Source organism: Balaenoptera musculus, chromosome 11, assembly GCF_009873245.2.
Source record: "Balaenoptera musculus isolate JJ_BM4_2016_0621 chromosome 11, mBalMus1.pri.v3, whole genome shotgun sequence".
Lineage (NCBI taxonomy): Eukaryota > Metazoa > Chordata > Mammalia > Artiodactyla > Balaenopteridae > Balaenoptera > Balaenoptera musculus.
Genome location: NC_045795.1, coordinates 98,167,636 through 98,180,921, shown reverse-complemented (window position 1 = coordinate 98,180,921; position 13,286 = coordinate 98,167,636). Strand labels below are relative to the sequence as shown.

At 44.7% G+C, this 13,286-nt stretch overlaps 1 protein-coding gene across 6 annotated transcripts in view; it reads right to left on the bottom strand.

The window, feature by feature from the left end:
- ATG7 (autophagy related 7) overlaps positions 1-13,286 on the bottom strand; it is a 334,957-nt gene that overhangs the window by 218,598 nt on the left and 103,073 nt on the right. For 4 of the 6 annotated variants that reach the window (XR_005021712.1, XM_036867771.1, XM_036867769.1 and 1 more), the window contains exons 2-3: positions 6,841-7,010; positions 6,310-6,364 (exon numbers count right to left, since the gene is read on the bottom strand). Coding sequence is in view for 5 of the 6 variants with exons in the window: in XM_036867771.1 (XP_036723666.1) it covers positions 6,310-6,364; positions 6,841-7,000 (215 nt within the window). In the remaining variant the exon portion in view is untranslated. Of the gene's footprint in view, positions 1-6,309; positions 6,365-6,840; positions 7,014-13,286 lie in introns of all 6 variants that reach the window. The other 2 variants (XM_036867768.1, XM_036867766.1) reach the window with 1 other exon arrangement.

The window sequence follows — 13,286 nt, the reverse complement described above, 5'->3', positions numbered from 1 at the left end:
GGGAAGACTGATTCATATTTCCCTGGAAAAAGATGAATATCATTGCTTCAGAGGTAAAAACAGGCACTATACCCACCCCAAAGCCTCTATATTCCCCTTCCCCTAATCCCTTGGCATGCTCTTCTTCCACTGCCCCCAAATATAAGTTATTTTCCCATTTTAAAAAACTCTTTCCCATCTCTCACCTGAAAGGGAAACATGATTTATGGAGCTTCTACTGTGCCAAGAACTATACAAGGTTTCAGTTCTCAGAAGAGTTGTTCTCTGACTTCAGGTTTAAGTAACTTGCTTAAGGTCACATAACAGAACTGCTCTCAAATCAGAACTGGTTGACTCTAAGGTACTGTGTTGCCCGCTTCCCACTCAAGCACTCCCAGGCGTCAACGCCCTGCTGCAAACCCTCCTCTTCCAGGAAGCCATCCGTCCTCCCTTTCTCTGGTAACAAGCATAATTTATTTTAGAGTGTTTTCAAGACCAACATTCACACACCCACCCTGAGGACCGTAAGCTCCTTGAGGGCAGGGGCACTCCTCCCTCCTCTGCCTGCCCCATGCCCTCTCCTGCCGAAAACAGGCTGTGCATGGAGCTGCTGCGGGGCACGGCCCCGTGGGCGTTGGAGCCAAACAGTGCGATGAGACACGCTGCACCTGGGCCACCTGTGTGGCCATGTCTTGCCACATGTGTGTCACATTCTGCACTGTCGCCGAAGGCCTCAGAGTAATCAAGGTCAGGAGAGGAGAAGGATGAGATGATTCTGAACACAAACTCAGATGTGGAAAAACCTGGTCTCATCTCTAACATGATTAACTTGTGTTTCAGAGGTTACAGATGCTAAATGAGAACAGTGCTCGTTTCATTAGTAGTTGAATACTGTGGTCACAACTACTGCAGAGAGGATGCATTTTTACTGATTACACTGATGGTAGCTGTACGGTTTAAAAGACCCAGCGTTTCTTCCTTTGGAGTCTGAGTAAAATTGGGTTGGGAGGTGGGGAGTGCTGCAAGGAGAGATCTAAACCTAGAACAGGTGTGGAGGTTCCACCAAATGCTAGGTCCTGGGAGAGAAGTAACTTCCAAAGGCCAGAGCCTTCCTTTGGGAGCTGATGAGTCAGCGGATCACAGGCTGTTTGTCAACACTCTACTCCAATAGAAGAATATTCTTCATCCAGGTGAGATAAGGACATCAAGGATAGTCTTGAGGAGAAAAAGAAATCACAAAGGGACAAGATTAAGCCTAGAGGGAAGAAGGAGGAAGCAGAGTAGTTGGTAAACTAGGCCTTCCACATTCGGACGTGGCTTTATGAAATGACTGCTGAAACAGAGGGAAGGATGCTCTGATCGAATCTGGTTCCCTTCCTCTTAGAGTCCAGATGTCCCGGCTGTGCAAATGCCAGGCCAAAGCCTTGCTCCGAGAGCGGAGGAAACTAAGCAGAAGAATGCAAGCAGCTGCCAGGACGGCGACACTCCTAGGACAACAGCCCTCGTGCGAGTTAATTACTGAGGACAAGCTGAGTTTCAAAGGAGAAGCATTTTTCATGACTAAAGTTCCACCAGGGGAGGTGGCCAAGAGAAAGAATTTAAGAAGTGATAATGCGAGGGAAAGCCATTCTAGCAGTTTCTCCAAGTTCAAGTTCCACTCGTTCTACAAAGAGGTGGTTCAGATAAGGACTGCAAAGAGCCCTAGACTTGGAAACTACAGAATTTAGTCCAAATCCTGATCCTGGATATTTATGAGTTTAGTTTCCTATGATTCCATTTCTATGAAATATCCAGAAGAGCCAAATCCATAAAGCGAGAAAGTAGATTCATGGTTGCCTAGTGCTGAGGAAAGGGAGAAGGGAGGAATGGAGAGTGACTGCTAAGGGGCACAGGGCTCCTCTCTGGGCTGATGAAAATGTTCTGGAATTAGACAGTGGTGGTGGCTGCACAACCTCATGAGTATACGAAAAAGTGCTGAATTGTACATTTTAAAAGGGTTAATTTTATGGTATGTGAAGTGTATCTCAATAAAGCTACTTTAAAAAACCAGAATTAGAAATCTTCCCCAGCTCTTAAAGCCAACAGTGAACTCTCAAAAATGTACACACTAACCAGGTAACGAATGGATCCTACAAAGGCCTGAAGCCTGGGCCTGCCTGGGGATGTTCCATCTGGACATTTGGCCTTCATGTCTCTCAGTCTCACAGTGATAACTCAGGAAAGCACCTCGGCTGTTCTGGAATCTCTTGGACAAAGGCAGGCATGCGGCCAGAGCCTCCAGGACAGACAGGCAGTGGGGGCGGCCGGGATGGAATAGATTCCCCCAAAAGAAGCACAGAGGTCGCTTTTCACACCCGGAGAAAGCTTTGCTACGTGTGCACAGCTTCGCATGTCCGTGGGGAGCTTTGGGAACCTAAGTCACACCCGGCCTGGGGGCACGGCTGCATTACTTACTGCCTTCTGTAACAGTGTCTGAGTTTCTGTCCGTCACATCTTGTAACAGAGTCCATTGGTGCCTTTCCACCAACCACACCACATCCCGTTTGGACAGCCAGGGCCTCAGACTGCTTGTGCAACTGACTCTAGCAACCACCTGAGCAACCAGTACACGTCAGACCTGAGTTAGGTGCTAGCGAGACAGCGGAGAATAAGGGAGCCTGTGCCCTGCACAGATGATTTCGCATCTGAGTCTTATTTCCTCAGCTACTGCTTAAGTTCTTTGACGGCAAGCGTTATGCCTTCTATTTCTCTTATTAAGTCCAACTTGAGGCTTAGAAAAGAAAAATCTTTCTTATGACTACATAGATAAATGTTCCTCAATGGACTTTTTTTTTTTTTTTACCAGCTTCAAATCTGTATAGAGATTGTCCACCAAAATCTATTTTCCCTTCCTTCAACAGAAATAATTCTCTGATGCTTGTAGCTCAGCACCATCTCTCCCAGTCTTCCCTGTGAGAAAGGTGAGGCCTCGAGCTCTCCCTGATGGAATCTGAGGGGGTGATGCACGGCCCCACCCCGCGAGGGCCTTTAAGAGGGTGGGTGTGTCTCTTCTGATTTTCACTCTGGATCTCCTCCACCTCTATCTATTGCTACCAGAAGGCGACAATTCAGTTTTCAACAGCACACAAAGGCAAGCCCTCCAGGACGATGGAGCCGTAAGAGGGAAGAAGACCGGACCCCCACCCTGGACTATTAAAGGGGTAAGAAACAGACTTCCTCTGCGTTCGGGCCGTTACGTGCTGGGGCCTGGTTCATCAGTATGCCCTACCCTGAGACAGCACCCTCCAGTGCAAGACGGTTGGCGCCTGATGAAATGCCACTTGACTGAGAATTCACCTAAAACAATGTAGAGAACGGGATCCTGTACTGCTAACTGCTGGCAGAGATCCATCAGGCTTCCAGGGTCTCAGAGTAAAAGAGATTTATCTGGTCCTGCGCAAAGCTGAGGTATACTTGGCATCTATAAAAGAGTACTAGGACTGTTAGCTCTTCGACTGTATCTTATTCTTCTCTGTATGTCCAGGGCCCATCACAGTCTATTATCAAGACACAGAGGAAGCAATCAATAAGTACTTCTGAAATGACTATTAGCTCTCCACGTTTATTCCAGCACTGCATTCACTGTAATGCCAATACCTGTCTTCTACCTCCATCCAGAGCTCCTCTAGAGTTCCCCATTTCTTAAGGCTTTTTATTCCTAACACCTACACATCCTGCATACAAGAAGCATTCGGTGTTGGATGAATAAGTTCACAAAGATTTTCCCTACAAACCCATGCAGATGTTCAGCAATAAAAGCAAAGACAGAACAATAATAATGAAAATAATTTGGATACAAAGACCTCGTTTCTCCTGAGGAGCCCCAAGTGTCTCTATTAAACTTCCTAACTGTCTTGGTCTGCCTGAGTGGCTGTTAACACGACACCGCAGACTGGGTGGCTACTAAGCATTAGACATTTATCCCTCACAGTTCTGGAAGCTGAAAGTCCAAGATCAAGGGGTCTGCACAGTCAGGTTCTGGTGAAGATCCTCTTCCTGTTGCAGACTGCCTGCTTCCAGTTATGGCCTTGCAGGGTGGAGGGGGCGAGCTAGCTCTCAGGGGCCTCTGTTAGAAGGACGCTAATCCCATTCACGAGAGCCCTGCCCTCATGCCCTCACCACCTCCCAAAGCCCCACTTCCTCAGATGATAACCCTGGGCACTGGCTTTTCAACATATGCATTTTTGAAGAACACAAACATTCGAACCACAGCACCAACCATCGTAAGAAAAGGGGACCCAGGAAATCACAAACTTTTAAAACTGGAAGGAAATTAGAAGCTGGGAGTTACAGATGAGGAAACTGAAGCTGAGAAAATGAAAAGGACTTATTCCAGGTAACACAGTTAATCAGCTGCAGATACCAGGCCTTCAGGCTTCCAATCCAGGGCTCCTATGTCTTATTCTTGCTCATCTCCCCCAGTGCCTACCACGGAGCCTCACATGAGTATTCAAAAGCCAAATCACAAATTATGACCAGGAAAATAGAGCAATCTGTGTGAAAGCCATAGCTGCAGGATCACAGATTTTCTTACCTCCTTCAACTAAAATTTCTGGATTGCTAAAGTTTAAGATGCTTGGACTTTGAAACAAGATCAAACCTAACTTCTGTGAACTGCATTTTTCTATAATTAATTGTGCCAAAGAATAAAATTATTGCAACTCAAAAAATAACAACTTTCAGTCTAGTATCAGAATAGATGGGAGCGAGGGTAGCTTGCAATAAACGTTGGACTCTCCAGATTAATGTAGCAGACTACACTGCTGCTATTCCCCCTCTACCAGCTCCGGATAATTCAAGCCTGTACAATGAATATACTTTCCTCATTATCTGGTAATTGCTCCAAAAGTAAGTTAGTCTTTGCCAACACAGGAGAGAGAGAACTAAGATTTAAGTTGTTTTCAGAAGCAATCACAAGGACTTATTATGGAGCAAGAAAGCTCTGAAGGGGACGAGAAGCATCAACACTTACCTTTTAAAGATATAAAGACTAACATCATTTTCGATTCACGTTGTACAATTCAATTTCACAATTTGATTGTGATAGAGGAATAAAATGTATTGACTTCTGAAGAGATTTTTGTTTTCTAATTCTAGGGAGACTTTATTTGAGATGCCCTAACCTTTGACTACCGCCATGTTCAGGCGGTCCTTAGCAAACACCTCTTCCCTTTCCCCAGACCCCCCACCCTGACACAGCGACACATGCAGGAGCAGGAAAAAGCGGCCCTCCCTCCCTGAAGCCTTTAACCCTTCAACTCTCAGTTATCCTAAAGCCTCTCAGCATGGTTTCTGCAGAATTTACTTTCTCAAACAACCCAATCAACAATTCCAGCAACCCTAGCACTGAACTCTGATGCTTCTGCTTCTGATGCTGTTGACCCTCTCTTCCCTTCCTGAAAACACCTTCTCCGGTTCTACTTCTCTGACAAGTCCCATCTCTTTGGTGAGTTCTGTGTCCCCTTGCCAACCCTAATCAGGTCCATTCACTATTCCAGCCCTTCGCTCTTCTTACGCTATAGTCTCTTCCCCTCTTACAGCCTCAGGACCTCTACGTGTATGACCCTCCCTCCTGGACGCCAGTGCTCCCTGGACATTTCTACTGGACGCTGTCATCTCAAACTCAACATGTTCCAAAACAAGCTTACCTCCTGCCCAAACTGTATCTCCCTCCTGGCTTCTCAGTTTCTACAGAAGACAGCAAAATGCCCCCAGCTACTCAGACTGCAACTTCAGAAATACAGTTTATTTCTCTCTTACCCTTGCTTCCTAAATTTAGCCACGTGTAACCTTGGGCAAGCCATTTTACCTTTGAACCCATGGTTTCCTCATCTGTAAAAGAGAGAAGAACCACACCTGGCAGGTCTGAAAGGATTATGTATGGAAAATAAGTCAATAATTAAGTCAATAAATGTCTCTCTTCTCTCCAGCAACTCCCCACGGCTCCCAATTAGTCAAAAAAATCTCTTTGAGGGCATATGTCATGTTTCTTTGTATATCCCTACAATGCCTTGCACAGTGACTTGTATACAAAAGTAGCCTAATAAATATTCATTGATGTACCTAATAGGCTGCAATAAATATCTGCTGAAAAAATGAATCAGATAGTCCTAAGCCTCTAGCACTTGTCTCTGTACCATGGGAGGTACAAGAGAATCATGAGAAGCTGGCCCTGCTCACTGGAAGCTTCTGTAGTGCCCCACGTGGCCCACCTACGATGAAGGTTAAGAACGCTCATTCCTTGCAAAAAACAGTGTTCTTTATTTTAGATTTTGAGCAAAATATACTCACATGTCAAAAGAACTGAACTCCAACGTTAAGCGAGCTGGCAGCCCAGCAGAATCACCTGGACAGAAGCATTATCAAATAGTCAATTATGAGTCAGTAACAGTGGCATTTATAACAAAAACGTTTGTGAGTAATTTTGCTCTTTTGGTTGAGCCCAAAGTGCCCCATCCAATACCTGGTCATCCAAACTAAACAGGGACATAGTAGAAGAAGACAGATTTCATGAATTCAAGGAATTTGCCAAGAATACAAAAAAAGACTCATTGGGAAAAATATTTCCAATCCCATCTCCCAGCAATACTAAGTAATCGGTATTAATTCTTTGGATTAATAAATTAGGTTCTCCCTTTCTTTTCCCCACAGGAGAAAAGAAGTGAAAGTGAACTTGGGTCAAAAGTCAGGAAGTAAAACAGAAACCAGTGAATAGTATTAATTATAAAAGTCAAGGACATCCCTTCCTGAAGGAAAGGTGACCCTATAGTGGGCAGAGAAGGTAACAGAAGAGGGCAGAAGATGGAGTTCCCCATCGCCTACCATTGTAGTAATAACCCTTAATGTCCTTGGGAGCTTCGTCCAACCGATACTCATTCAGCTTCTTCTGGGTCAACTCATGCCAGAATCCAACATCCAAGGCACTGCTGAAGGGGGCAAACTGCAATTTGGAGAGTCCGGGATCCCCCATAACTGCCGCCATTATTTACTGCCTGCTAAAACCAAAACAGAACACAGCAACAATGCACAAAACATGGTGAGAAACGACATTTGTAATCATGGGCTTAATCAAAACAAACAAACAGAAAGTAAAAAGAGGTAGACTGGCTGCCTGAAGACACAACTTTGGAAATCAACCTGAGGAATCTGGCTATGTTGCCAAGTTTAGTCTCCTTATGACACAACTGAACTTCCTGGCCTTCACTTTGGTGCATCTCTCTTTCTCATTAAAGTCAGTCTGACTGATGCACTAGTGTTATTCCTTCTTCGACACGGTCATAGTCTCAGAAGTTTCTGCCAACCTGTGTTGTCCTAGGGGACTTTACAAGCACAAAACCCGAAGTCCAGCCGGTTGGCATCACAGCCATGCAAACTGTCTGTATTCTGAGTGAGGCAGTGCTTGGGCACCGCAGCTGAGGAGGATGAAGAAGTTTCCCCCACCCTAACCACAGTACCAGAATTTCTTCGAAATTTCATGTTTTGTCTTTCAAATGCAGAAAACTTGCATTTTACTCTACCATATATATTTTAATATTTCATTCTCCCCCTCAAATCATCAAATAAATTTGACTGTCCTGGCAATCAGGCATGTGTACACTGTTAACTCCCTACATACCCTGCACACTCTCAGGGGTACACAGACCCCAGGGGGAGAAGCACAACACTAGAGGAACTTCGCAGTTCCAAAAGCACAAGTTGATGAGGTCACTTTCCATCCTGTCCAACTGCCCCAAGACAGATGAATATTTCTGCAGTAGAATGTATGAAAATTCACAACAGACGGATAAATCCAAAAAAAAAAAGACAGTTCACATATACTCAGAGAGGTTTTGTATGAGTTTTGTGCCGAGGTTATTAAACACCTTTCAGTTTTCTAAACTTGTTAGATATTGGAATTAGAGACAAGGAGCTTTGGTCCAATGGTGACTATATGGTAAAATGCAAAGTGAGCACTACATAAACACGCTAAAAATCAAGAAAGAGGAGCCAAGCATGGGTCAGAGCAGGGCGAAAGCCTCTGTGAAGGGGCTGGGCACATGGCTGTCCTTAAACCCTCTGCTGCCTCAGTACGGATTTGTGGCATCACGCACCAGACAATGCCCGACTGTTTTCAAACTCTCACCACCTTGAGGGCTTATTAAAAAATGAAGATGCGGGACTTCCCTGGTGGGGCAGTGGTTAAGAATCCGCCTGCCAACACAGGGGATATGGGTTCGAGCCCTGGTCTGGGAAGATCCCACATGCTGCGGAGCAACTAAGCCCATGTGCCGCAACTACTGAGCCTGCGCTCTAGGGCCCGCGAGCCACAACTACTGAGCCCCTGTGCCACAGCTACTGAAGCCCACGTGCCTAGAGCCCGTGTTCCACAACAAGAGAAGCCACCGCCATGAGAAGCCCGCGCACCGCAACGAAGAGTAGCCCCTGCTCGCTGCAACTAGAGAAAGCCCATGCGCAACAATGAAGACCCAACACAGCAAAAAATAAATTAATTAAATAAATAAATTAAAAAAAAAATGATGTCTGGGCTCCACCTGCTGGGGGGCGGGGGAGAAAGGACGGTGAGGGTGGCCGGGACTAGGGCCCCAGGGTGATTCTGATTCGAGTTTGACGCTGTCTTGAAGCCTTCAGGCCATTGTCACTCTTACTTTTGGAGTCTCCATCTCTAAATCATTTCAAACATATTTAAATGAACCCTCGTCCCACATTAAGTAATTTCTGGCTTTTATTCGAAAGAATCTTTATAATTTTGCACTCTCAAAATGTTCATCTTTTTGGGTCACTCCTGGGTTCAGAGGTCCCAGAAAAGTTTGTGAATCCTATGTACTGTGGCTTCAGAGCCCAGTGGAGAAACAGACCCTCATGCAGATGGCCCAGGGCCCACACTTTGAGAAACGCCGGTCTAGAACACCCTAACAGCCTCCTGCTTGGTTTAGCGGGCCTCCATTGCTGCTTTCTCCTCTCTTCCTCCACAACACAGCTAGCATTTTCCTTCTACTGTTGGTTTTTGAAAGTTCCCATGCTCAGCCCTCTCCTTAGTCTATAAACTTTCTCCAAAGCAAAATTATTCATTTTCTACATCCATTTCCATCTATATGCCAATGAATCCCAGGACTGTATTTCTAGTGCTAACCTCCAATAACATATATTTAAGTGTCTTCCAAAGCCAGGACGTGAATTTCTCACAGATACCTCCAGTTTGACAAATCCAAAACTGAACGTACCTTTCATTAAAATTCGGCCCATTTTCCTATATGTCCTAGTTTACTAGATAGTACACCATCCAGCCACGAAGAAACCTCAAAGTCATCTTCAATTTTTCTCTCTCTCACATCCAATAAATCACTAAATGTTAGAGGCTCAACTGTAAACAGTCCTCTGGCACTGAGATGAAGGTGGCAGCTATTGAGTATTGGCCAGGAGCAGGCACTGCAGCAGGGGTGTGTGCCTGAATTTTCTCCTCCCCGAAGCCCTAAGAGGAGACAGTTCCAATTTCACAGAAGAAGAAACTGAGGTTCAGAGAGATAAGAATCAACAGAGCAGCAGGCAGTGGTACAAGTGGAGCTCATCTGAAATCCTCCGTGGGACAGGTCATCAGGCTCCTACACACTTCAATCATTCACAACTTAGTCTTAAAAGTCAACAGTAACTCGTCATCATTTTGATGACCTGCTGAGGTCACCACGATGGAATTTTACCACTGCCAGCGACCAAAGAGAAAATTCTATTCCATTTTTCTATTCAGCAGCTAGGAAAAAGTGACTCAGGAGTACCACAGAAGAGAATGGACGGGCATGCCAAGAAAGAAATTTGCATAAGAGGCATATCCTTCATTTTCTGACATATTTGGTCTTTGAGAAATTCTGAACAGAAGCCAAGAGCCTATTTCACAAGAGGATGTGGTTGTGTCCAGCTGCTAAAGTGTTGCCTGACTGGTTAAGGCAACGGAAAGGTCTTAAGCAACAGCAGCAACAAGTGATTAGGAATCTGCTGGCAACATCTAACTAAATAGGATACTCAATATAAAGGTATCACTTAGGAACCTATACATCTATGTCACATTGCCATCTTCCTCAAATTAGAAGGGAAGACTTAAGAAGTAATGATCAGAAGGGAATTCTGGTGGAAGAGGAAGTGAGTCTCAGGTGCAAAGTCATCCATGTGTAACTAGCCTAGATCCAAACATTACCTGTGTCCTGAAAAGTAAGGCTTGCCCATATAACCCTGAACAGTGCAGATGAGACTTGAGGCCTCTGCTTAGCTTAGAAAACTAAAAGATTATTTCTATCACACTTCAACATTGTATTCAGGATGTGAAACCCAAGTGTTACACAAGACGGGATTGTGTCACTTCTGATGAAAGAGGAAAGGCTCTGAGGATTTGAAATTGTAATGAACAAGAACCGCAGCAGTAGAAGAAACCCAGCAGTAACCAAAATATCCAGTTAGGATTTAACTGAAATAGCAGATGGAAGTAAAGCAATACAAACCTTCTGGGGCTGCGTCTACCACCCAAACTTATAAATTTCAGGCTTTTATGAAAATAAAACTAAGTCACGCTCGGCAACTTAAACAAGCAAGAGCTCAAAAAAAACGCCACTGTATGTTACTTATCAGAAGTTCCTGTCGAAATGGACCTAACCCTTGTTGTTAGTGCTGTTCTTCACCATCAAATCCCTACAGGAAATGTGTAACAGTGGTTGCCTCCCAGGAAAGAAGCTCTGGGGTCAGGAGACCGGGGTGTGGAGAGACTTACTTTCATTGCATAACCTTTTTGCCTTTTGAATTTTATACTGTCTGTGTGAAATAATAATACAGAAATAAGTAAAATAATGGAAAAAAAAAAAAAGCCCTAACCCAATGGCAAGAAGAGAGGGAATGACAGATGTAAGATGACCAGCTCAACTGCTTTGGTTTCAAGAAATAACACCTGGGAAACCCTGATGCAAGAACCTTGTCTTATTCATCTCTGTTCAGCACTTAGCACAGTGCCTAGAATAGATTAGGAGTTCAGTAAATGTTGACATGAAACAGCTTTCTTCTCCCAAAAATGGCCAAAGAATGGATGCTACAGTGAGACAAGATTTCAGCAGAGTTTAAAAACTACTAATGGCCTGTCCAAATAGGAAGTAGACTGACCAAAGAGATGATGAATTTTCCATTAGTGGAAGTGTTCAAGCATATATTAGGCAATCATTTGCCAAGTAATACTGCAGAGAGGATTACTGTATCAGGCAGTCAGATGAGAACAGTGGTTGGCAAGCTTTTTCTGAAAAGGGCCAACTAGTAAATATTTTAGGCACTGCAGGCCAAAACAGTTTGTCATATTTTCTTCTTTCACTCTTCAAAAAAATAAAAAAGACATTCTTAGCTCATGGACTGCACAAAAAAAAGGCCTTGGGCAGGGCCATAATTTGCCGACCTTGGACTAGAAGATCTTTGAAGCCTGCTGTTTTTATGATTCTTAGAAAGTGTCAATAATGTATTTTGTTTCTAGGGAGACTGACCTCTTCGGCAGAATCTTTTCAGAGGGCAGTAGAGATCTGCAAGGGCTGCTGAGGGTGAAGCAGATTGTAAGACCAGATTCCGAGGCCACGTCTGCCATCCATGACACAAACCCGTCTTGATGGACCGGCAAATGTGGTCTCCACAGAACTCTCACACAGATGTGAGCATCACTAAGCCAAGACGAAGCTCATTCGGCATTTCCCGAAGCTCATCACACGTGCGAAAGCTCGCAGCCGCAGCACTCCACCTCCCAGGCAGGCGCATGACCACACCCCTGGCGGTTTCCTTCACACTTTCTCCTGGACCCCTGCTACTGCCTCCCAACTTCTCTAGTGCCGCCCTGGGGGACCTGCCCCTCCTCACCTCTGACCTGATGCTGCAGAAACATCGAGCTGTTTTGTGCTCCGCTAACTCACCTGCTGTCTTGCCGCTGCAGCCCTGTCTGAAAGGCGCCCCCGCCCCCCGTGACTGCCTGGCCCTCTCCAAATCCCAGCACAGAGGTGACCTGCTCTAGAAAGCCTTCCCAGAGCTGCCGCTCACTCTTCACTCCTGTCCTGCGCCTCCCGGCAGCCACAGTTAACCACTTCCACCCCCCGGCCACCTGAACAGTGAGTATCGTTCAATTCTGCGTACCTGCCTGCCTCCATCAACCTGACTGTAAATTCCACAAACACAGATCCTGGTTCACATTCCTCTCGATATATCCTAGTCCCTTTCAGAGTGGCTCTCAAATGTTACTAAGATGAATTCTGGAAACTTTTTATGGGTACCTTCCCCAAGAGAAACAAGAGAAAGAAAGAACCCAGGCTTCGTGATTGGGAGGACAAACTCCAGGCTTATTACCATGTAAGATGGAGACTGGAGTAAAAAAGTCATGAAGAACATATGGAGATACGCCATGTGACAGAAAGGGTCTCTAAACCTATGACTTTTTCAGGACTAAGATCTTAGACGACAGGAAATATGGACATACAAATCAATTTTTTAAATTAATTTTTATTGGAGTATGGTTGCTTTACAAGGTTGTGTTAGCCTCCACTGCGCAACAAAATGAACCAGCCATACACATACAGATATCCCTACCCTTTTGGACTTCCCTCCCATTTAGGTTACCACAGTGCATTAGGTAGAGTTCCCTGTGCTATACAGTATGTTCCCATCAGTTGTCTATTTTATACATAGTATCAATAATGTATATATGTCAATCCCAGTCTCCCAATTCCTCCCTCCCCACCCCTTTCCCCCTTGGTAGCCATACATTTGTTCTCTACATCTATGTCTCTATTTCTGCTTTGCAAATAAGATCATCTATATCATTTTTCTAGATTCTGCACAGATGTGTTATTATACGATATTTGCTTTTCTCTTTCTGACTTACTTCACTCTGTATGACACTCTCTAGGTATATCCACGTCTCTGCAAATGACCCGATTTGATTCCTTTTTATGGCTGAGTAATATTCCATTGTATTATGTACCACATCTTTATCCATTCATCTGTCAATGGACATTTAGGTTGCTTCCAGAACCTGGCTATTGTAAACAGTGCTGCTATGAACATTGGGGTGCATGTGGTTTTTTGAATTATGGTTTTCTCTGGGTATATGCCCAGGAGTGGGATCGTTGGGTCATATGGTAGTTCTATTTTTAGTTTTTCAAGGAACCTGCATACAGTTTTCCATAGTGGCTGTATCAATTTACATTCACACCAACAGTGTATGAGGGTTCCCTTTTCTCCACACCCTCTCCAGCATTTTTTTTTAA